Source organism: Nyctereutes procyonoides, unplaced genomic scaffold, assembly GCF_905146905.1.
Source record: "Nyctereutes procyonoides isolate TBG_1078 unplaced genomic scaffold, NYPRO_anot_genome, whole genome shotgun sequence".
Classification (NCBI taxonomy): Eukaryota; Metazoa; Chordata; class Mammalia; order Carnivora; family Canidae; genus Nyctereutes; species Nyctereutes procyonoides.
The window spans coordinates 3,391,109-3,414,114 of record NW_026575133.1 but is presented as its reverse complement, the minus strand read 5'-3'; the positions used below and the strand labels follow the sequence as shown (position 1 = coordinate 3,414,114).

The following is a 23,006-nucleotide window of genomic DNA, read 5'->3' as shown; positions in this document are numbered from 1 at the left end:
GCGGCGGCGTGCTCATGACGTCACCACGCCCGCCCCGCCTCCCGCGCCCGCGCTTAGCCCCGCCCACCCGGCACAGGTGAGCGCCTCCGGCCGCACTGCGCCTGTGCGTCTTTCCTCGCTCCGCCCCGCCCGGATTCGATGGGTCCCGGGTGGCCGCGGTTCGCGGAGACGCTGCGCAGCCCCGGGAGCACGAGCTTTACGACTGTTCGTCTCGCCGCCTTGGTCCAAATGCAACCCGTTGGTCCAAGCAGGAGTCCGATGTCTGTAGCCCTTCTGTGCCCCAGCTGGAAGTTCTCCCCCCTCCAAACAGCTGCCGGGCAGACAGAGCCGAATCCGCACGCGCACCACTAAGCAGCAGAAATCCTCCTTCTCAGGGGAATGGACCTGGCTTTGTGGCTGGGCCAGGCTTGTCTGCCGCGTTCTGCCTTTCCTCCTTTGGATGAGTCTAGGAGAAGTATAGAAAGATGGTTTTTTTTCTTTAATATCTTAACCACCTGAAATTTCACAAGTAGTTGTAAATCAATAACTTACTCCAAAGATGAATTTTAGTTTCTTTGCAATTCCTCACTGGGTGGGCCAGTGGCTGTGTCCGGTAGTATAATTGGTGCTCTCCTCCAGCAGATCTGCAGTTGAGAGATATTATTCAAGAACTAGACATTTGGGGGGGGGTGCGAGAGAGGGAGATACAAGGAGGGGACACGAGGATACAAGAAGGCTCTAAAGACCAAAAAGGAACAGCCACGACCAATATCAATGAACAATGGCTTCTCCTGATAATTAGACACTGGTCAGCTAGAATTTTTTGCTTTTGGGGGTCTAACTTTGAATTTTGTATAATGAAGTTTGCTCAGTTCTTTCCCTTCTCCAGCATTCTGAGTCTTCATACTTTGTCTCAAGTCCTAGTGCCACTGCTAAGTGAAAGAGACTGAAAGAGAATATAAAATAGCAGTGGGATGCTTGGGTGGCTCAGCAGTTGCCTTCTGCTCAGAGGATGGTCCCAGGGCCCCCGGATGGAGTCCCACATCAGGATCCATTCAGGGAGCCTGCTTCTCCCTCTGCCTATGTCTCTGCCTCTCTCTGTGTGTCACTCATGGATAAATAAGTAAAAATCTTTTTTAAAAAAGGAAACAAAATAGTAAAAGTGGATAACTAATAACTTGACGTTTTGCAGTGGTAAGTGTATGGCCCACATGGTTGGACCTTGGAGAAATACTAGTGGGGAATGCTGAGTAGAAGAAGCTGGAAAATAGGAGTGGGAAGAGAAAAGAATGTCAGTGTGGCAAGTATACCGTTGAAGAGGTTGATAAGCAAACTGTGTGCAAGGGCAGGTGGTGCCAGGATGTGGGAACTCTGTATTTCTTGGCAATTTTTTTTGTAAACCTAAAACTCTAATACTTTATTGAAAAAACAAAATGGCCCTGGAGGAGATCACCTACAGGGGGAGTGCAGGCAAAAAGGAGGTCAGCAGGAACCAAAGACCAAGGTGTTCTGGAGACTATTTGTATATACCATTCCTTCCCGTTTCCCTATTCCTTCTATTCCTTCTTAGCATACTGCCTTTTAACTGAGACTGACCTTATTTCCACTGTTGCTCCCTCTAGAGCACCATGGTCCAGGTGGACTTCACGGACAATGGAAAGAAATGGTCTATTATCTGGGCTGTCTGATAGAGTACCACTAGGCACATGTGGCTACAGAGCAATTACAAGGCATCTATCGCAACTGAGGAAATAAGTGTTTAATTTTATTTTATGGAACCTTAAGATTTTATTTTGAGACAGAGAAAGAGAGAAAGTGATAGAGAACGAGCTGGAGGGGCTGAGGGAGTGGGAGAACCCAAGCTGACTCCCTGCTGAGTGCCAAGCCTGAGGTGGGGCTTGATTCCTTGACCCCAAGATCATGACCTGAGCCGAAACCAAAAGTCAGCTGTCCAACCAGTCAAACCACTCATGTGCCCATTTATGGGATTTGTAAATGTAAATAGCCACATACAGCTACTGGTTATGACTAGGACAACAAAACTCTAGAGTCCAGTATCTCTTTATTTGATCCTTTTTTCTGCTCTTTTACAAGCCACGATATTTCTGATGATCCACTCTCGATTATCTTGGCTCCAGAACATCTTTAAACAATGTCTGCAGCCAGACTTCCCTCAGTCATGGCCCCTATCTTTCTACACCTACACAGTAGGACTATAAAAGGATAGAAGTCTCCCAGTTGAAATGACCGCCCTCACTAATCTGCCTGAAATTCAGGCCTCAAAGGACAGAGTCCTAGGATTTTATGAAAAACTCATAAGTGTGAATTTTCTAAACAAGAGAGAGGGAAAAAAAGATTCCTGGTCTTAATTATAAAAAGAGCTATTTAAAATTCACAAATTGGGGCGCCTGGGTGGCTCAATGGTTGAGCATGTGCCTTTGGCTCAGGTTGTGATCCTGGAGTCCCCGGATTGAGTCCCACATCAGGATCCCAGCAAGGAATCTGCTTCTCCCTCCGCCTATGTCATTGCCTCTCTCTGTGTCACTCATGAATAAAAATCTTAAGAAAAAGAAAAAGAAAATAGTAAAAAAGGATAACTAATCACTTGACGTTTTCTTTGCACCTCTAAGCGAAGGTGTGTGTGGCCCACATGATTGGACCTTGGAGAAATACTAGTGGGAAATGCTGGATAGAAGAGCTGGAAAATAGAGTGGGAAGAGAAAAGAATGTCTAAGCACACCTACCTCCACCAGATGGCTCCCTCACCCACTCTTGCACAAACTTTGAGGTTTCATAGTTCCCTTTAAACTTGGGAGTTTTCTGAGGTTTCTCCTGCCACCATTTCCACCACATACCAGACTTTGTCACACTTTGAGCTGTATTCATTATTTCTTTCTGTATAATGAATTATTTCAAAACTGACTGGATTAAAACAATTATAAGTTTATATTTTCTCACATTGGTTTTGGCTTTTGGGTAATTTTGGTCAGGAATGGAGAGGGGCTTCGTGGGTGATTTTGGCTCCAACTTTAATGAGATTGCAGTCAGAGGCTGGTCATGGCTGCCTTCATCTGAAAGCTTGGTGCGGCTGGAGGACTGGCATCCACAGTGGCTATCTCACACAACAGATAAATGGATGCTGGCATTCTTATGCTGATAGGCTGGGAGGAGGTTTCAGTTGCTCTTGACTGGGCACTCTCCAGAAGGAATCTTGAGTGTCCTCTTGACATTGTGGCTGACTTCCTCCAGAGCAAGAGATCCAAGAGGGAGCCACAAGATCTTCTATGATACATCCTCAGAAGGCACATATCATCATTTTCACAATATCCTGTTGGTTTTAAAGGTCAGAACTATTCAATGTCCCAATGTATAATGGGAGGCTTATCAAGAGCATGACTACCAGGGGTAGTCATGGGGACAACCTAGAGGCCATCTTGGAAGCTCAGCTAGAACTACTGCTCTGTAGTACCTGCTCCCACACACCTTTCAACATCCAGCTTGAGTGTCAAGTCCTTTGTGAAGGTTTCCCCAAATAATTCCTCATTTCCTCCTCTGTGTTCACACAAAACTCTGATCCTATTAAGCACCTATCACCTTGTATTTCAATTTATTTAGAATCTCCCTTTATTCTTGAGAGCAGAGAGACTGCAGTTTAACATCTTGGCAGCCCCAGTTTCTGCCAAGTATAGAGCTTTGGCATAGTAAGTATTCAATGATTTTTTAAAAAGATTTCTTATTTATTTATTCATGAGAGACACAGAGAGAGAAAGAGAGAGAGAGAGAGGCAGAGACACAGGCAGAGGGAGAGGCAGGATCCGTGTAGGGAGCCCGACGTGGGACTTGATCCCAGGGCTCCAGGATCACGCCCTGGGCCGAAGGCAGGTGCTAAACCGCTGAGCCACCCAGGGATCACCAGTATATTCAATGATTGTTTTTTTTTAAAGATTCTATTTATTCACAGAGAGAGGCAGAGACATAGAGAGATGGAGAAGCAGGCTCCCTGCAGGAAGACTGACATGGGACTCAATCCCAGGACCCCAGAATTATGACCTAAGCCAAAGTCAGAGGCTCAACCACTCAGCCACCCAGGTGCTCCTGAACGCTTATTTTTAAAATAAATGAATAAAACAGAAAATAGCAAGAGTTGGTGAAGATGTGGAGGAACTGGACCCCTTGAACACCGTTGTTGCAAATGTGAATAATGCATCCTCCAGCAGCTCGGGTGGCTCAGCGGTTTAGCGCCGCCTTCAGCCCAGGGTGTGATCCTGGAGACCTAGAATCGAGTCCCACGTCGGGCTCACTGCATGGAGCCTGCTTCTCCCTCTGCCTATGTCTCTGCCTCTCCCCCACCCCCCTCTCTGCATCTCTCATGAATAAATAAATAAAATCTTTTTTTTAATTTATTTATTCAGAGAGAGAGAGACCTTGAGGACATAAATGCTAAGTGAAATACGGCAGTCACAAAACAAGTATTGTACCATTCCACTTCTTTTTTTTTTTTTTAATTTTTATTTATGATAGTCAGAGAGAGAGAGAGAGGAGAGAGAGAGAGAAGCAGGCTCCATGCACCGGGAGCCCGATGTGGGATTCGATCCCGGGTCGCCAGGATCACGCCCTAGGCCAAAGGTAGGCGCCAAACCGCTGCGCCACCCAGGGATCCCCTACCATTCCACTTCTATAAGGTACCTAGAGTAGTCAAAGTCATAGAGATAGAAAGTAGAATAGGTGATGCCAGGGGCTAGAGGCAGGGGAGACTGGGGTGTTATTGTTTAATGGAAATAGATTGAGTTTTGCAAGATGAGAAGTGCTCTGGAGATGGTTGCACAACAATGTGAACGTACTTTAATACCAGTGAACTGTACACTTAAAAAATGGTGAAGATGGCAAATTTTATGTTATGTGTATTTTGCCACAATTAGAAATTTTTCATGAAAGAATGATGGGTAAACAAAGTGTAATATAGCCATTCAATGAAATATTAATCAGCCATAAAAAGAAATGAAGTAGGGCAGCCCCGGAGGCTCAGCGGTTTAGCACCGCATTCTGCCCAGGGCATGGTCCTGGAGACCCGGGTTCGAGTCCCACGTCGGGCTTCCTGCATGGAGCCTGCTTCTCCCTCTGCCTGTGTCTCTGCCTCTGTGTGTGTGTGTGTGTGGTCTCATGAATAAATAAATAAAATCTTTAAAAAAAAAAGAATGAAGTATTCACAATTCACTCAAGCTACAACATGGATGAACTTTGAAAACAATATGCCATGTGAAAGAAACTAACACAAAAGACCATGTATGGTATGAATCTATTTATATGAAATGTCCAGAATAGACAAATCAATAGAGAGAGAAAGTAAATTAGTAGTTGCTAGGCACTGGGGACGGGGTGGGGGCAGGAATTGAGAGTGACTTCTTACAGGTAGGGTTTCTTTCTGGAATGATGAAAGTGTTCTGGAATTGGATACTGGTGATAGTTGCACAACTTTGTGAGTATACTAAAACCACTGAACTGCACACTTTAAAACAGATTTTTATGTTACATTGTGTGACATTTTATGTCATATGAATTATGTTTCCATTAAAAAGTGAATGAATAAATATTTGACTGGTACACCTTTTTAGATTGTCTTTAATATTTGCATTTTCTCTAGTATTTACACTTAAGATGTGAGTATAATTTTTGATTAATAGCTCACTGCCATTGCTCCAAAAAGAGTTCAATAAATACATCTTTATGTTCATGTACCTGGGAAAGAAGTACTTGTGAGTAATGAGTTTCCCGGCTGTGAGACAGTGAGTTGTCAGACAAACACAGCAAGGAAATGAATGTCTGCAGATACATTCTTACTCAATTGCTCTTGGCAGCCATGAAAACAACCATTCATCAAACACAGGCACAAAAAAAGCCTCACAGACCAAAATAGTGAAAACCTCAGCACTAAAACCTGTGGCCTCCTGTGAAAGAGACAGTTAGCTGTCCACCACCAAGTCTCACCCACTCCTTCATGGTACCGTCACAGCTGGGCAGCAGAGGCCCAGCCAGGAACTACATTTGCAACGCCCTTGCTGCCCTTGCGGCTAGATCAGGTCATGTGACCCGCCAAAGGAAGTGAATGGAAGAGATGAGCGTTACTTCTAGACCAAGGCATTTAAAAATCAGAAACCTGGGATCCCTGGGTGGCGCAGCGGTTTGGCGCCTGCCTTTGGCCCAGGGCACGATCCTGGAGACCCGGGATCGAATCCCACATCGGGCTCCCTGCATGGAGCCTGCTTCTCCCTCTGCCTGTGTCTCTGCCTCTCTCTCTCTCTCTCTCTCTCTCTCTCTCTCTCTCTCTCTGACTATCATAAATAAATAAAAATTAAAAAAAAAAATCAGAAACCTCCTCTTTCCTCTCATCTCCCAAATGCCAGCTCAATGCAGACGGAATGGCCAGGCCACAAGGTGGAAGGAGCTTGAGTCCCTGAATCATCACAGTGGAAAGGCTCCTACTGACTTGGGGGTTTCCACAATAGACAGTCATATGAAGAAGAAATAGATTTGTATGTGAATAACAAAGAGATTTTTAATTAGGCTACCAGATTGGTGGGAATATTTGTTACAGTAGTTCACCATTAAAATTCATTGATTCTACTGAACAACTATTTATTATGTACCTTTCAGGGGAATATAGAAATGAGTAGCCGCAAATTCTTTCGTCAAAAGGTTCTAATTCTAGGAGCACCTGGCTGACTCAGTCAGTAGAGCATGCGACTCTTGATCTCAGGGTTGTTAATTTTAGTGCCACATTGGACATAGACATTACTAAAAAATAAAAAAAGTTCTAATTCTAAACTGGACAATTAGATGGGAGACTACTTCTATAAATATGCCACCGGTGGATTGCTGTAGGTAACCCACCAAAAACCTGAATAGATCAATTGCTATTAAGGAAATTGAAAGAATCAATAACCTTCCTCAATGACGTCAGGCCGAGATCCTTTTGTAGACAATTTTTATCAAACCCACCAATAAAATGATTCATTAAACTATTCCAAAAAGAACAAGATGGAAAATTTCCCAACTTATTCTGTGAGTCCAGAATTGCCATCACTGATACAAGTGGCAGGTAATAGCATACACACACACACAACAAACATCATCTAGAATATAGCCAATTTAAAAATAATAGGAATACACCTACCACACAACTGAACACTTCCGCTGCTAGCTATTTATGCAAGAGAAATGAAAAGCATATGTCCACATAAAGATTTGTACCTAAATGTTCACAGCAGCTTTATTTGCAATAACCAAAAACTTGAAGCAACACAAATGCCCATCAACAGATAAATGGAAAAACAGGGCAGCCCAGGGGGCTCAGTGGTTTAGTGCTGCCTTCACCCCAGGGCATGACCCTGGAGACCCAGGATTGAGTCCCATATCAGGCTCCCTGCATGGAGCCTGCTTCTCCCTCTGCCTGTGTCTCTGCCCCTCTCTCTGTGTGTGTGTCTCTCATCAATAAATAAGACAATTTTTTTTTCAAAAAAAAAAAAAAAGGAGAAACAGGGCAACCCAGGTGGCTCAGTGGTTTGGCACCGCCTTCAGCCCAGGGCCTGATCCTGGAGACCTGGGATCAAGTCCCACATCGAGCTCCCTGCATGGAGCGTGCTTCTCCCTCTGCCTGTGTCTCTGCCTCTCTATGTCTCTCATGAATAAATAAAATCTTTAAAAAATAAAAAATAAAAAAATAAAAGAAGGAAAAAAAAATTACAGGGACGCCTGGGTGGCTCAGCGGTTGAGTATCTGCCTTTAGCTCAGGGCATGATCCTGGAGTCTGGGGACCAAGTCCCACATTGCGCTTCCTGCATGGAGCCTGCTTCTTTCTCTGCCTATGTCTCCGCCTCTCTCTGTGTCTCTTATGAATAAATAAATAAAATCTTAAAAGAAAAGGAAAAACAGATTATAATGGTATCTCAGTGATGGTAATGAACAAACTATATTACCATAGTAGCACAAATGGATCTCAAAATAATTGAATAAAAGAAACCAAACACCTCCCCTCACCCCAGAGAAAAAGAAGCACATAGCATACATATATATTATAATTATAAACTAATTTTTAGTCACAGAAAGCAGATCCATGGTTGCTTGGGGGTGGGGGAGATAAGAAGGAATTACCAAGGAGCACAAGGGAGCTTTTGGGCATGATGAATATGTTTACCATCCTAACTGTGGTGACAGTTTCATGAGTGTATACATACAAAGTGTACACACTTGTCAAAGTGTACATTTAAAACTAACTGCAATTTATTTTTTATTTTTTTAAGATTTATTTATTCATTCTGAGAGAGAGCGTGAGAGGCAGAGACACAGGCAGAGGGAGAAACAGGCTCCATGCAGGAAGCCCGACGTGGGACTCGATCCCCGGATCTCCAGGATCACGCCCTAAGCTGCAGGTGGCACCAAACCGCTGTGCCACCGGGGCTGCCCACTAACTGCAGTTTAATGTACATTAAGCATATCCTAATAAATCTGCTTAAAAAGAAATATCAAAAAAAAAAAGAAATATATAGGGGCGCCTGGGTGGCTCAGTCAGTTAAGCTCCCCATAGGGAGCCTACTTCTCCCTCTGCCTAGGTCTTTGCCTTGCTCCGTGTCTCTCATGCATAAATAATAAAAAAAAAATTAAATAAAAAAATCACCAAGGTAAAAAAAATCACTGATTTAATTCATCATTTTTTAAAATATTTTATTTATTAATGAGAGTCACAGAGAGAGAGAGGCAGAGACACAGGCAGAGGGAGAAGCAGCCTCCATGCATGGAGCCCAATGTGGGACTCGATTCCGGGTCTCCAGGATCTTGCCCTGGGCTGAAGGTGGCGCTAAACTGCTGAGCCACCTGGGCCGCCCTAATTTATCATTTTTTAAAGATTTTTATTTTTATTTTTTATTAATTTTTTTTAAGATTTTTATTTTTAAGTAATCTCTACACCCAACTTGGAGCTTGAACTTAGAATTCAGAGATCGAGAGTACATGCTCTACCAAATGGGCCAGCCAGGTGCCCTGGTAGTTCATCATGTTAACTTAAAAGAAAAAACAAACTCTGCAAGTTCACTAATTCCTAGGGATGGCTGGGAGGAGGTGATAAGCTGATAAATACAACAGAGTTTACAGTTTACCAGGGAAGTGAGGAAAGACACGTTGTGAAATGCCCAGATACAAAACATCGAGGGAAGCCAACCACTTAGAACACACCACTACCTCCACCACCACCCCGCCTCCACGTCTGGACAAATTTTGATTTGAGCACAGTCATGGAGGAGTCTGCAAACACATAATAAGGGGAGTTTGTGCACATCTCACTACTGACACCTGAGAATACACGGTCAGTTTATCTCTCTCTAGATGGACCGGAATCTCAAGAAACAAGATGAGAACAGGTGTCCTCCTTCCAGGCTAAAAGGAGACAGACAGGGATTCTGCTGGGAGCACAGAGCATACTGCAGGGACTATCAAAAGGAATAAAGGGGCACCTGAGTGGCTCAGTGTTGAGCGTCTGCCTTCGGTTCAGGTGGTGGTCCTGGGTCCTGGGATAGAGTCCCACATCGGGCTCCCCGCAGGGAGCCTGCTTCTCCTTCTGCCTATGTCTCTGCCTCTCTGTGTCTAATGAATAAATAAATAAAATCTTTAAAAAAAGAGTGAGGGAATAAAAAGGAAGGCAAGGAAGGACCTTGGACTCTGGAGAAAAGAGGATCCTGATCTTCACGTAGATAACGGTGATTTTTAACACTTCTGTGCTTTCAAGAAAGCTCAAATCTGAGCACAAGAAAGAAGAGTAGAAGGATCAATCCGTGGCTGGTGATTGTCATTTCTCGGTCTGGAGGAGAGGCAGGGTGGAGCCCAGGAGAAGGGAAATAAGGCTCATGAGCACTTACTGTGGCTCAGGTCTGCCCTTTACAAACATGCTCTCTGAGGTCCTCCCAACCATATCACACAGCTGAGAGCTGTCCCGCAGTGACTAGGTGCCAGGCACTCTGCCCTGTAGCACGGGTCTCCAGGATCGCGCCCTGGGCCAAAGGCAGGCGCTAAATCGCTGCGCCACCCAGGGATCCCTGGGAGCACCATTCTTATACCTGATTGGCCTTTTGCCTCTTTTTCAGCTTTCCCAGAAAGCTGGTTCCAGGTCTCCCAGTTCTTGATTTGTGGTTGTCTGTGAGAGGGCTTTTCCCTCTTTTCCATTGCTATTCTCTTTCTTTCTTTCTTTTTTAAATTTTTATTTATGAGAGAGAGAGAGAGAGAGAGAGAGAGAGAGAGAGAGGGGCAGAGACACAGGCAGAGGGAGAAGCAGGCTCCATGCACCGGGAGCCCGACGTGGGATTCGACCCCGGGTCTTCAGGATCGCGCCCTGGGCCAAAGGCAAGCGCCAAACCGCTGCGCCACCCAGGGATCCCCGATGAAGAGCTTTAGTAAATTGCCTAAGAAACAGACAACTAATCAGAGATTGGCCTCACTTCTGAGGTGACAGGCTGAGCTCACCCAAGAATGAGAGCTGGTCATACTAACTGCCTAGGAGGCACAGAAGGAGACAGCCCAGAGTACAGAGCAAGGTCTCAAAAGGCAGAGGGTTCTGCATCCAAATATGGGCTCAGGGCCGGTGGCCATACCGCTGGCACGAGGTCTCAGGAGGGCTGAGCGGAGGGCCACTCTACGTCCCGCTTCCTTCAGGCGGACACAGAGCCTCCAGGAACCAGGAGAGTGGCTTCGGCGCCCTGAGCTGATTAAACCTCACTTCACTGTAAATTGAGACGGCGGTAGCTGGCACAATTCCCATCTGTAATGACAGCACTTTCTTTACAGTCTCTCCTTCCTGCCTTAGCTCACAATACAGCTATTAGAAACCCCAGCGTGGCTCTCAGTGGGGTCTTTGGATGGCTTGGAGAGACAGGTTGTCTGCCGGGAAGTCCTCTGAAACAGCGTGGCATGGTAGCGTAGACTTGAGTTCGAATCTTGTTTCTGTCACTTAAGTGACCTGGGGAAATCAACTGACTCTTCGGAGCCTGTCCCCACGGCTAGCAAATAGGGGTATTTATTACTTCATGGGCGGGGCCCTCGGGTGGCTCAGTCGGTTAAGCATCTGCCTTCAGCTCAGGTCATGATCTCCGGGTCCTGGGATGGAGCCCCACATGGGGCTCCCCGCTCACAGGGAATCTGCTTCTCCCTCTCCCTCTGTCCTTCCCCCGTGCTCTTGCCCTCTCTTGCTCTCTCAAATAAATAAAATCTTCATTAAAAAAATACTTCATGGGCTTGTGAGGATGATAAGAGCTGTTGCATAAGGTATCCTCTGGCTTGTTCTTGGCTCATTGCAGACACTTCACAAAGTTAGTTCCCCTAACTTTCCCTCCTTGCCAACCTTGCTGGACTCAGAAGTGCTTTACAACTGGGGCATCAGGGCGCCCCCTTCAGGACTCCTGGAGATGGCCACAAGGAGAGCCTGCATTCCACCTGTGAGAAATACGGATAGGAATCTGCAGAGAACTGCCTCTGGGAATTTGCCCTCACCTCAGTGCTGAAGAAAGAATGTCACAGCCTTAGTGCCAGCAAGATCCCAAATAGCTATCCGGTTCAAAAGGAATGGGGTCATGGAGCAGGGAGGGCAAAGGGCTTTTGGGTTGGGAGCCTGACTGGAATTTCTACAGGCTGAGAGGTTGCCATGGGTGGTCCACACTCGCGTGCTGGCTATGCCAGGTGCTCTCCTTTGGGTTCTGGCCGCCTCAGCATATACCTCTCCCTTACCTTACACTTCTTTTCAGCTGCCCCCACTACACTTGGTCCCTGGTGTTCCTCTCCCCCAAGACTGGCTATGAAGTGGAATGCAGCCACCCCAGGGCTGTTTCTGCTCCTTGCTACTCTTGGCAATGTGGAGGCATGGAGAACACAGACCTGGGGAATCACTTCACCTCCCCTCCTAAGCCTCTATTTACTCATCTGTAAAAAAAAAAAAAAAAAAAAAAAAAAGGACACCCCCCCCACCCCGAAGGGTTTTACTAAGATCTCTACAGGAAGCAGCTATGGGAGTGACAGAGTTAATCCATGTGAGAAAGTTATAAATGTTCCAGAAAGTACACAAAATGCTTGCAGTCTCTATTTGCATGGACATTTAGAAAGGGTTAGAGCTATATTATCATTAATTTTTTTAAAGATTTATTTATTCATGAGAGAGAGAGAGAGAGGCAGAGACACAGGCAGAGGGAGAAGCAGGCTCCATGCAGGGAGCCCAACATGGGACTCGATCCCGGGACTCCAGGATCACACCCTGGGCCAAAGGCAGACGCTCAACCGCTGAGCCACCCAGGTGTCCCTATTATCATTAATTTTAAAGGACAAGTTGTAAAATTAGTCAAATGTATATATGTGTGTGTGTGCACGTGTGTGCATGTATCCATGTATGTTTGATTAGTTATAAAAATTAAAGGAGAGTTAATAGTTAGCAATGGTTTATCTCTAGCATTTGAGATTAGGATGAATGGCTTCTCTTTTTACTTTGTGCCCTTCTGAACAGTTTAATTTTTTTTGTTTAAAGATTTTGTTTATTTATTTATGAGAGACACACACACACAGAGAGAGAGAGGCAGAGACACAGGCAGAGGGAGAAGCAGGCTCCAGGCAGGGAGCCTGACGTGGGACTCGATCCCGGGTCTCCAGGATCACACCCTGGGCTGAAGGCAGCGCTAAACCGCTGAGCCACCCGGGCTGCCCAGTTTAATTTTTTTAATGGGTATATATTGCTATTATATGTTTAATGGAAATATATTGGTATTTTATTTTACAAATAACTACTCTAACAAATGAAACAATACAAAATTTATAAATAGTGCTAATCAGACCTTTCTCTCTCACATTCCTGCTCTTCCCCTTTTATCCCTGAAAATGTAGGTTTGTTAGCTTTCCTTTCTCACCACTGACCACCCACCCCCATCCTCAGAAAAGCAGGAAAAGTAAAAGACATAAATGAGCAAATCCCTCAGGTTCCCCAGACTCAATTATGTCCCGGAAGAACAGTGTCTTATTTCAAAGTGCCCCCAGCATTGAATAGGAAATGTCAGATTAGATCAGTCCTCAATACCTGATCTGCAGGAATGAAAACCAAACTCCACCGAAACCTCAGAGCCTGCCAGAGGACCAAAAGGACTTACCAGCTGCCAAGGGTAGTGAGAAAACATCTGCCTTCCAGTCCCAGTCCTGCCAATATCCAGCTGTGACCATGGATAAGGCCTTTCCCCTCTTTGAGGCTCTATCTCCCCTCCCCTATTAAATGGAGATGACAACACCAACCAGTAAGGCTGTTAATTCGATCAAATAAAGTCATGCAAGTAGAAGCATATTTTCAGCTGCAAAATTCTCCACAAAGTTGCAATAGAGCAAGGGGCTTACCAGCCTTTGCATAAAGGGAGGCCACTTTTTATGTGTGCAAAATTCATGAATAGATACAAGGGGAAAAGGGGAATAAGGGAGAGTCCTTGCGATTTCCTCTACCGTGGAAATCCAAACCATTAAGAGGAGGGTGTGTGTGTGTTTATTGTGCCGAGGAGGGTACTTTGGAAGAGAGTGGGTGTGGAGCACACCCGGGATCAGATTCCTGCCTGGAGGTGTCCTAAGTGAGTTTTGAGCTCTGGCTGGAAAATCCTATGTTCTGGCTACAGACTTCAGGTCCAGGGCACAGGAGGGAGGAGCTGGCAAGGAATCCAGCTAACTCTGCTTTCCTGCCTTTCTGAAGCTCCGTATTCATCAGGCTGTGGCTGGAATCAGGGGTAAACCATGTGGGGTGTGTCCAAGAGGCAACACCAAGGCAGGTGCTATGGTCTGCACCTGAGCCTGAGCCCCAGGACACCCCACTCAGCTCTGTGACACTAGGCAAGTCCCCACTCCTCCCTGGGGTTCATTTCCCTTTCTGCAAAAGAAGGGATTCAGACTAGAACAGGACCCTTTGGCTCCATAACCATAGTCATTCTGTGCCTGCCCATCAGGGAGTGGAGCTTCCAAAAACAGAGGGGTCATTGAGAGCTGGGATAGGAGCCTCTGGAATTCCCACCAGTTTTTGTCAGGGGCAGACACAGGCAGTTTTCTTCCCTCTGCTTTCAGTGTCCTGCCTTAAGTGCACTGAAAACCTGTGAACTCATTTTTCTTCCCCTCTGAGAAGGAAAGCGGAAGCTGGGAAGGTAGAAAACAGGAGAGTGTGGCATAGCAAGATGGAGGGAGGCTCGGTCCTCCCTCCCTACGTAGGGCTGCTGCAGGGGGCCGGGAGAGAAGACATGTACACCAACATCAGACAAATCAAACTTTATTCAGAAAAGCAAATTAGTAATCACCACTAAACTATTAAATGAGGCACATAGGTCCCCTCTGGCTACTGGCCCCTCCCACTCTCACCCTCTCTTTTGGCCTTTGTAGAACACTAGAAAAATCCTCTCTTAGATCCACAGTCAGTTCTAGATTTTTGCACTGGTAGAACCACAATGGTCTCAAGTAGGACTGAGTCCTGGATTCTAACAAGGGAGGCCAATGAGACTGCCTCCAGTATCCAAAAATTCTGGGCCAGTAGGTCAAGTGGCCATTCCTATGGAACAGGGTCTCAGGGGAGGAGGGGATGAGTGTGGGGGCTGTTTTGCACGCCCTTCTCACATCTAGAGAAGCAGCTGAAGGCCAAGCAGGAAGGCACATCTAGAAGAGCCGGTGAGCTCTGGAATGTTTCAGGCACATCTGGAGAGATAAGGTACCATGAAGGCCAAGGAGAGGTCAACTCCTGAGTAAGGTCACCTGACCATAGAGTACCATGAGCTGGGGGACTAAGAAGTGATCCTCAGTTCTGAGCTGGTTCTGAGCTGAGGATGCAATTTCAATGGTGATCTGGAAAGAGAGAAAAGGGACAAAAGCTGGAGCTAAAGCCCGCTGTTCAGAGCACAGAGGTGCACGGCTCAGTTCCAGGTGTCTGGAATCTTGGGCCCAAGGCACACCATAGAGAGACTCAGAATTTCTCATGTGTCAATGTAAAATGAATCTTTACGCATCTTGGATCTTCCACTGGATAATGTTGAAGGGAAGCTGCTGGGCAGGGGTCATCCGCGCTCCCCACTCGGCAGCCTCTCTGCTGGCCCAGGCCAGAACAGGGTCCACTGCCCAGGGAAGCGAGCCCTGGGAATCTCTGTACCTGGAAACCTGCAACAGAAGAATCAAAATCACGAGGCTTCCAAGGCCAAGGATCCCAGCAAAGACCAACCCCAGGCTCTGGCCCACACGAGCAGTGGGGTCTGAGAGAACAGGTGCCCCGGCTGGAAGAAGGTAGCAGGACTGCAGCCTACATGAGACAGTGAAGGGCCCAGTGTTTTAGGATTTCTCCAAGGAGGGAAAATAACAGTAACGACAACAACCAAAATAACCACAATGCTAATGGGTACACAGTTTCAGTCTTGCAAGATGAAAAACGCCCTGGAGATAGATGGTAGTGACAGTTGCACAACCATGTGAACCTACTAATGCCCACCAAACCGTACACTTTAAAATGGTTGAAGGGTCGATTTTATGCTGTGTATATTTTATTTCAATTTTTTTTTAAGTAGCCACATTAACAGTGTCTAATGTGTATTGACCCCGTACTCTATGCAGTGCAGTCCTGTTCTCAAGAGGCCAAACTGCCAGAGTCCAGATCCTAGCTCTACCAGGCACACCGTCTGGGAGAGTCTGGACGAGGTACGTAACCTCCTAGGGAAGATGAGAATAATAACAGAACTCTCTTCAATTGGGTTGAAAGAAAGAAACAAATAGGTCTGAGCTTCAAACAGTGCCAGGCACACACAGCCCAGATAAATGCTTTCTTGCTCCACACTATGTAGCTCCCAGATCTTCACAACTACAACAGAAGAGCCTCAACCTGTCTACCCAAGCTTTAAAAACACACTCACAAAAACATTCTGGCTTCCCCTATTCTAATTTCTAATCCAGACGGGGCTGAGCTTTTTCAAAGAGCAAGCCTCTGAATGATGTAGCAAAAAGGCTGAGTTGGTACAACTCTTTGGGAGTTGCGATCACTCCTCCAACTTGCTTCCTGAATAAGAACCTGTTAACTTTTAGAGAAGAGAGCTCTGTGTTTTTTATTCAAAGGCCTATGACCCCTCCAGAAAGTCAAGAAGCACCTTACCTCACAGAGACTGGGCCAGCTGTTCACCCCAACTCGGAGTGTTCTTCTGTCTTTGGCGAATGAGACCCACTCCTGCCAGTTGCTCACAGTCAATGCCAGCATCTCATACAGATAATGTTCCTCTTGAGTAGGTAACCACTTGGATAACCTTGACTTCATTTTTCAAACAATGTAGAGCAATGTTCCGATCTACCGACTCCCAGGTCTCTCCGGGGCCTGGCAGGGATGGCTATCTTCTCCCCCACTGAGGCAAGCCCTCCCTCTGCTAGAGAAATTCCCTAGGAAAGAGGAGCACCCCAGATCTTCAATCATACCACAGCCAATGGGTTGGATCCCTTAGGAAAGAATGAGAGCCAAGCCAGCACAGGGATGCTCGGAAGTCTTAGGTGGCAAAGAGTAACTGGTCCAGGTCCAGAGGCAGTTAACACTGTAAACCAAATCACTTGAGCTTCTTTTACAGCAGGACTTCTCAGAGCCTTTGATATGCTAATGAGCATCGTGAATCTCCAAGAAGGCGAGATAGCACCTGGACAAACCCATTTGGCTTGGCACCGACACCCTCTTTTAGAGGGTAGCTCCTGAGCCAGGATTCCTGGGAACACCCACTGCGTTAATGTAAACAGTGCTGGACTGGGAGTCTGGAAACGGGGGGGGGGGGGGGGGTTCTAATGGGAATCCAGAAACGGAGTTCTAACCTTATTTTGGCTTTGCCAAGAGCAAGGGGTGAGGCTCACCTGGACATTCCTTCAGGGTTCTGTGGGACCCCTGATGCAAAAAGATACTGAGAGGTGGGGGTGATGGCGCAGAAACCCGTGAGAAGAAGGCTGGGAGGGTGAGGCCCGTGAAACTAGTGTGCGTGTGAGCCTGGCCTCCAAGGACCCCGAGGACAAAGGCGCAGCAGGCGGAGGCGAGAGAAGACTCCAAACGTGCCAAGGCGCAGCCCGCGGGCCTTCCCAATGCATCCTCACCTTTGCAGATGGGCCGCGCCCCAACCTCCGGGCCCGGGTGCGCAGGGCGCCCGCACAGTCCCGAGCTAAAACGAAACTCCTGGCTCGTCCTGAGACCGGTGGAGGCCGGTCGTCGGCTCCGCCCGCGGCTGCTGGAAGCGGGGCCCGGGGAGGGGCCCGGGGTGCTCTTCCGACCGCGGGGCGGGAGGGCGGGGCCGTGGCGCGGCCCGAAGGCTGGCTGCAGTTGGGAGCCTCCCCCGGATCTACGCGGCGCCTGTCCACGTCTCGCTCTCCGCACGGAAGGCGGTGAGCACGCGCGAGGTTTCGCCTCGAACCGCCGGGCTGAGCGTGGGGGCCCGCTCCGCGGATGCGGCCGTGCGCGGGCCCCTGCCGACGGCGGGGCGGGAGCTGCGGGCGGGGGCGCAGGGCCGCCGGGGGGCGCTCGGGCGCGGGGCGGCGGGGAGGACGCGGGCGCCGGCCTCGGCGGGGGGGGGGGGGGGTCGCCGCCCCGCGGTGCGGCGCGGCGCGGCGCGGCGGCTCAGGCCACCTCCTGCTCCCCCTGGTAGCGGCGGCAGCAGCCGTAGAGCGCCGACAGCAGGTAGAGGCCGAGGCAGAGGCCGCCGCAGACCGCGGCCGCCAGGAAGGCGTGGTAGGCGCAGGCCATCTGGTAATCCTTGAGGTTGCAGTAGCTGTGGCTCCGCGTCTGGGCGATCATGATGCCCGTCGCGGCGCCGTAGAGCGCGGCCGCCAGGAGGTCGTGCGCCGCGTTGACCACGAGCCAGCGCGAGCCCAACACCGGCACCAGCTCGTGCTTGCCCAGCAGCGTGAGGAAGTAGAGGCCCAGGGTCAGCAGCCAGAAGAGCACGGACACGAAGAGCGCGAAGTGCACGGGGCCCTGGTACCTGCTCGTGGCGATGGTGACCCAGAAGGCGGCGCCGGCCAGCAGCTGCAGCAGCCGCAGCACGCCCAGCGGGCCGCGCAGGAAGGCCCGGTGCAGGCGCACCGCCCCGCGGACCGCGCGCGCCTGGGGCGGCGGCTGGCGCGGGGGCGGCGGGAGCATGGCCCCCGGGCGCGGCGGCGGCGGCGGCGGCGGCGGAGGAGGAGGAGGAGGAGGAGGAGGCGGAGGAGGCGGAGGCCCGAGCAGCGGGGTGGCGGCGCCCGGCTCGCGGCGGTGGCCTGGCCGACGTGCCCACTGCGCCCGCCGCGGCCTGCGCGCCGCCCTGCGAGCCCTCCTCGCGCTTCCTCTCCCCTTCTCCCCACCCTTCCTCCGCTCTCTCCTCCCTCCAGCCCTCCTCTCTCCCCGTCTCCCCGCCAGTCCTACCCGCCCTCCGCCTTCCCACCCCGTCTCCACCCCCGCTCGCTCCTCCCGGCTTCCTGCCATCTCCTTTTGGGCCTCGCTCACCACCCCGGCCCCCTCTCCGGCGGCGCCAGACTCCCAGCTCGGATTCCTTCCTGCCCGGGGCGCGGCTCAGGGCACTCTCGCCCCCGGCCCTCCGCGGGCCTTCCGCTCGGCCGCCCCGGCCAAGTTTGGCACATCTGGGGCCACCCTGCCCGCCCTGCCTGTCTCCGGCTCCCGGCCAGCCTCGGAGCCGAGAGCTGTCTTCTGAAGCCTTCTCTCAGCCTCTGGCTGGGCCCCTTGCTTTCTCTTCTCTCCTGCCCTAGGGCCCACCCGGGCCTCCTGGCCTTTTCCTGGCTCTGGCGGAGGACAGCGCTGGTCTGAAGCTGACATACGTCCATTCCCACCTGGACATCTGGGAGGTGCTACCCGTGTCCACCCTCACGTTTATCCCGCCGTCCAGAGCTGGGCTCTCAAGGGACCATCACCTACCAGAGACCCCACTGTCCCTCCCACATACCCCAAAGCCAAGCGTCCATCCTCACTTTTGCAACATCCTTAATTGCCTAGATTAAAAATGTGCTACCCAACATGGCCAGGACACCAGGCCTGGGGTAAGAGACAGTAAAGCCTTCGTGCTTAACTACTAGGCATCGTGGCCTCTAATGGAACCTAATGATGCTTTACACTGTCATTTACACTTACGTCCGTTTAAGCCTCAAAACGACCTCAGAAATACAATTATTTTCCTCCTTTTACTGAAGAGGAGACATGAAGTCTAGAGGGGTTAACACCATGAAGCTGGTGTCTCTTTTCTCCCCATCCCATTCAAACTTCATGCACTGTGACATCTTTCTAAAACACAGACCTGGTGTTGCGTTGCTTTCTCCACTGACCACAGGATAGAGTTCTCTCTCTTCTATGGGCATATTTCACAAATTGGCTCCAACTGACTTTCACTTTCCTGGTTTTCTACTTCCTTTCCTTACCCATGTTCCCACCCAGCATGCCAACCCCACCAAACCTCTTAGGTTCCCCCAAATAAGCTCAGAATGCCCTTCATTCCCAGACCTCAGTTGGCTGGCAAGCCCCTGTTTATCCTTCAATGCCTAGTTGGAATGCTTCTCCCTTTGGTCCAGCCTCCCAGGCTGTTGAATGCTGGCTCTTTAGGCCCTCTCTTGGAGCACGCAGTAGTTCTGCAATACTCCTGGGTCTGGTACATTGCAACTCTTGGTTGTCACCTCTATCTTTGCCTGGCACATAGGAGACCCAATAAATGTCAGTGGGGTGGATGACCCAGTGGCGGTGGGAGCAGCGATGAAACAGGGGGCCCTCTTACCCGGGGATCATGCATGCTCCAGTCCCCTAGCTGACCCTACCTGCAGAACTAGTCCCTCATCTCCTGGTCATCTGATGTGTCCATTGGCCTGCTGGCCTGGCTGAGCAGGTCTCTCTTCCAGCAGCCTGGCACCCCTCATGGGAAAAAGTGGTTTCTCAGGGGAATAATGCCTCTCACAGCCAAAATAGCCTCACCTACAGGGACCTGAGAAAGCTCTGAACACTTATTTTAAATGAATAAAGGGTGATGTATAACATCCATATCTACATAAGATAGCATGGTCTAGAGACTTAGGTTGCAAACCATGGAGGCAGACTCCCTGGCGATGCATCATCACTTCGCCACTCCCTCGTGCTGGGACCTGGTGTGTGTGCGCGTGCTCGCACTTAACCGTACTGTGCCTCAGATTCCTCATCTGTGAAATCCTTACATTCAGCAAATGGATATTAAGCACCTGTTGGGCACTGGGCACCATTTCAGGGTTTAGGGATACATAATACTCATGTCATCATTATTAATTGAATGCTTACTATGCTCTAGGCACTCGTTCTTTTTTAAGTAAGCTCTATGCCTAATGTGAGGCTTGAACTCACTGACCTCAAGATCAAGAGTCACACGCTCTAACGACTGAGCCAGCCAGGCACCCCTATATTCTAGGCAATGTTAACTCTGACTTGTTGGCACGGAAACCAGGCCTCAGAGGGTTAAGGAAGGTGACCATGTTCACAGAATTGATGGATGACAGTTTAAACAGGAGCCCAGGTGTGGCTGACTCCAGGTTCACATTCAAAGAGCTTATATATACTTTCCCATGACTTATTCTCAGCTACTCTTACAAGGACCCAGAAAGGTTACATAACTTGCCCAGGGAAACAGAACTAGCTAAGCGTCAGTGTGGAGACTCAAACGTAGGTCTTCTGATCCCAATTCTGGGGCCTTTCTCTCAGCATCCCTGGTGAGACAACCTCAGGGTGCCAATCTTGAGAAGGGCTGGAGCTAGGCAGGCACCTGGAGGCTGAATCTGGGTGCTGGGCTGGAGACGGGGTTATGCTACACAAACACCTCTGTGAGCAGGGGATCTAACCAAATAAACACTTGGGAGAGTTCTGTCGTCTAAAAAAGGCATCTGGAGACTTAAGGGTGGAGCGCCACCTGGTGGACACAAACCTCCCGCCTCACAGCTAAGTCCAGCTCCTTACAAGGAAGACAATGGGGTGGCTTTGGAGAGATATTTTTAGCCTCCGGAATCCTGAAAACATTCTGAGGGGCAGTCCCAGGAGACTCTGCAAAAGCATAAGCATGCAAGAAAATCTTGATTCCTCCCACGCAACAAATACGGCCTAAGCACCTGTGGGATGCAAATAATCTGGTGTAGAAGGTAGGAATTAAGAAGCAGGGCTCCTGCCCTCACAGTGTAGCACTCTTCTGACTGGAGGGACAGCTGTGGACGTGAAATGGGGAGATGGATACAAGGAAATCCGAAAGGGAGAGTATGTGTGATAAGAGGGCTGGGAAAGCTTTCAGAATGAAGTGTCTCTGGAGGGTGGCTAGAATTGTGAGAAGCAGAGATGGGGGCTGGGCATTGTTGGGCAAGGCAGTCTACCATGGGGCCTGAGCGGCCCTGGCTCTCGTCACCAAGTGTGCTCAAATGCAAAGCCACGGTCGCCCATTTGCTTTCCAACCATTTCTTACTGTTGTGCTCTGCAGCCAGCAACTTTGTGGGATGAGGGAACATCTCCCAGGCTGAGAGCAGGCTTGCTTGTTGCTTAACTATAACAGTGGTGGTGGTAGGAGGGGACGGGGTGAGTTCTCGAAGCACAGTGCTCACCGTAGCTGTGACATAAAGCTCCTGCATGGGTAATATCCACCTGGGCCCCTCAGTGGTGCCCCTGTGAAACTAGGAAACAAGGGAAAGAGACATAAAGATGATGCTCACACTGCTTGCTGTGCCAAGATTGGTAGATCCTTTGGATCTGACTCAGGAAACCGGGTCTTCTGCCAGCATTTAGGAAAAAACAGCAGGCTAGCTTGTTAGCTTGAAAGTGGGGGTAAATCCCAGCCCCTGACAGGTGCTATAGGCAGAGGGAATAAGAAGTAGTGATGTTGGGATCCCTGGGTGGCACAGCGGTTTGGCGCCTGCCTTTGGCCCAGGGCGCGATCCTGGAGACCCAGGATCGAATCCCACGTCGGGCTCCCGGTGCATGGAGCCTGCTTCTCCCTCCGCCTGTGTCTCTGCCTCTCTCTCTCTCTCTGTGACTATCATAAATAAATAAAAAAAATTTAAAAAAAAGTAGTGATGTTTGCCAGTCCCAAATCAATCTAAGTCCCAAATTGATGACTTTCACTATGCCCAGAAGGGAAGGCAGCTTGTAACAAGGAGTGACCACCCGGAGATCCCAGGAACAGCTCTGGATGTTTGGTCAGTTCTGTCTTCAATCTCTGGGCTACCGTAAATGTACTGCATATATAGATTCAGCTCACATTGGTTTAATACCTATTATGTGCCAGGCCCTGAGCTGGCACTTGACATAAATTAGCTAACAGCAGAGGCAAACTCACAGTGAGGAAGGAGATGGGTGTTCGGACCTGCAGAATCTTGCCTTGAATCTTATAAGTTACTAAATAAACATTTTTTCAACCCCCTACTATGTGTATACCTGGCATTATGCTATAATCCTACACCTGAGTTGGAAGAGACCTTAAAGATCATGTGCTCCAGGCTTCTCATTTTCTAGAGGGATAACTAAGGCCTGGGGAAGATAAGTGGCTTGCCCTAGGTCACACAGCTGGCTGATGATGTGAGTGCCAAGTTTAGAACTTAAGTCTCTGGCAGCCCCGGTGGCCCAACGGTTTAGCACTGCCTTCAGCCCAGGGTGTGATCCTGGAGACCCAGGATCGAGTCCCACGTCGGGCTCCCTGCATGGAGCCTGTTTTTTTCTCTCTGTCTCTCTGTTTTTCATAAATAAATAAAATCTTTAAAAAAAAAAAAAGGACTTTGGCCTCCTGATTCACAATCCAGTGTTCACTCAGGGCAGGGGGCTCTGTACATGAACTCTCATTTTTTGGCCAAGTGGCTCACACCTCCAGACCTGTTCCCATGGCTGTGGGAACAGGGACCTCTGGAATGGTGGGTGGGGTCCCCTCTGGGTTGGAATTGGGTAGAAATCTGGTGGCTCTTGAGTTTGTTATTCCAGCCCTTGAGGGGGATCTGGCCTTTGTTGGAACTATAAAGTGGCCTGGATT

At 49.1% G+C, this 23,006-nt stretch overlaps 1 protein-coding gene across 3 annotated transcripts; it reads right to left on the bottom strand.

The window, feature by feature from the left end:
• Nucleotides 1–14,271: 14,271 nt before the first annotated feature.
• MARVELD1 (MARVEL domain containing 1) lies at nucleotides 14,272–22,672 on the bottom strand. 3 transcript variants are annotated; one of them, XM_055345937.1, is made up of 3 exons: nucleotides 16,876–22,672; nucleotides 16,142–16,419; nucleotides 14,272–15,162 (listed from the first exon to the last, which is right to left on the bottom strand). In XM_055345937.1, the coding sequence occupies exon 1, from the start codon at nucleotides 18,467–18,469 to the stop codon at nucleotides 17,627–17,629; it is 843 nt and encodes a 280-aa protein (XP_055201912.1). In that variant the 5' UTR covers nucleotides 18,470–22,672; the 3' UTR covers nucleotides 14,272–15,162; nucleotides 16,142–16,419; nucleotides 16,876–17,626. The 3 variants fall into 3 exon arrangements, with proteins under 3 accessions (XP_055201912.1, XP_055201913.1, XP_055201911.1); XM_055345938.1 differs by having other exon boundaries at nucleotides 17,110–22,672; XM_055345936.1 differs by having other exon boundaries at nucleotides 16,142–22,672.
• Between the last annotated feature and the right edge of the window lie 334 nt (nucleotides 22,673–23,006).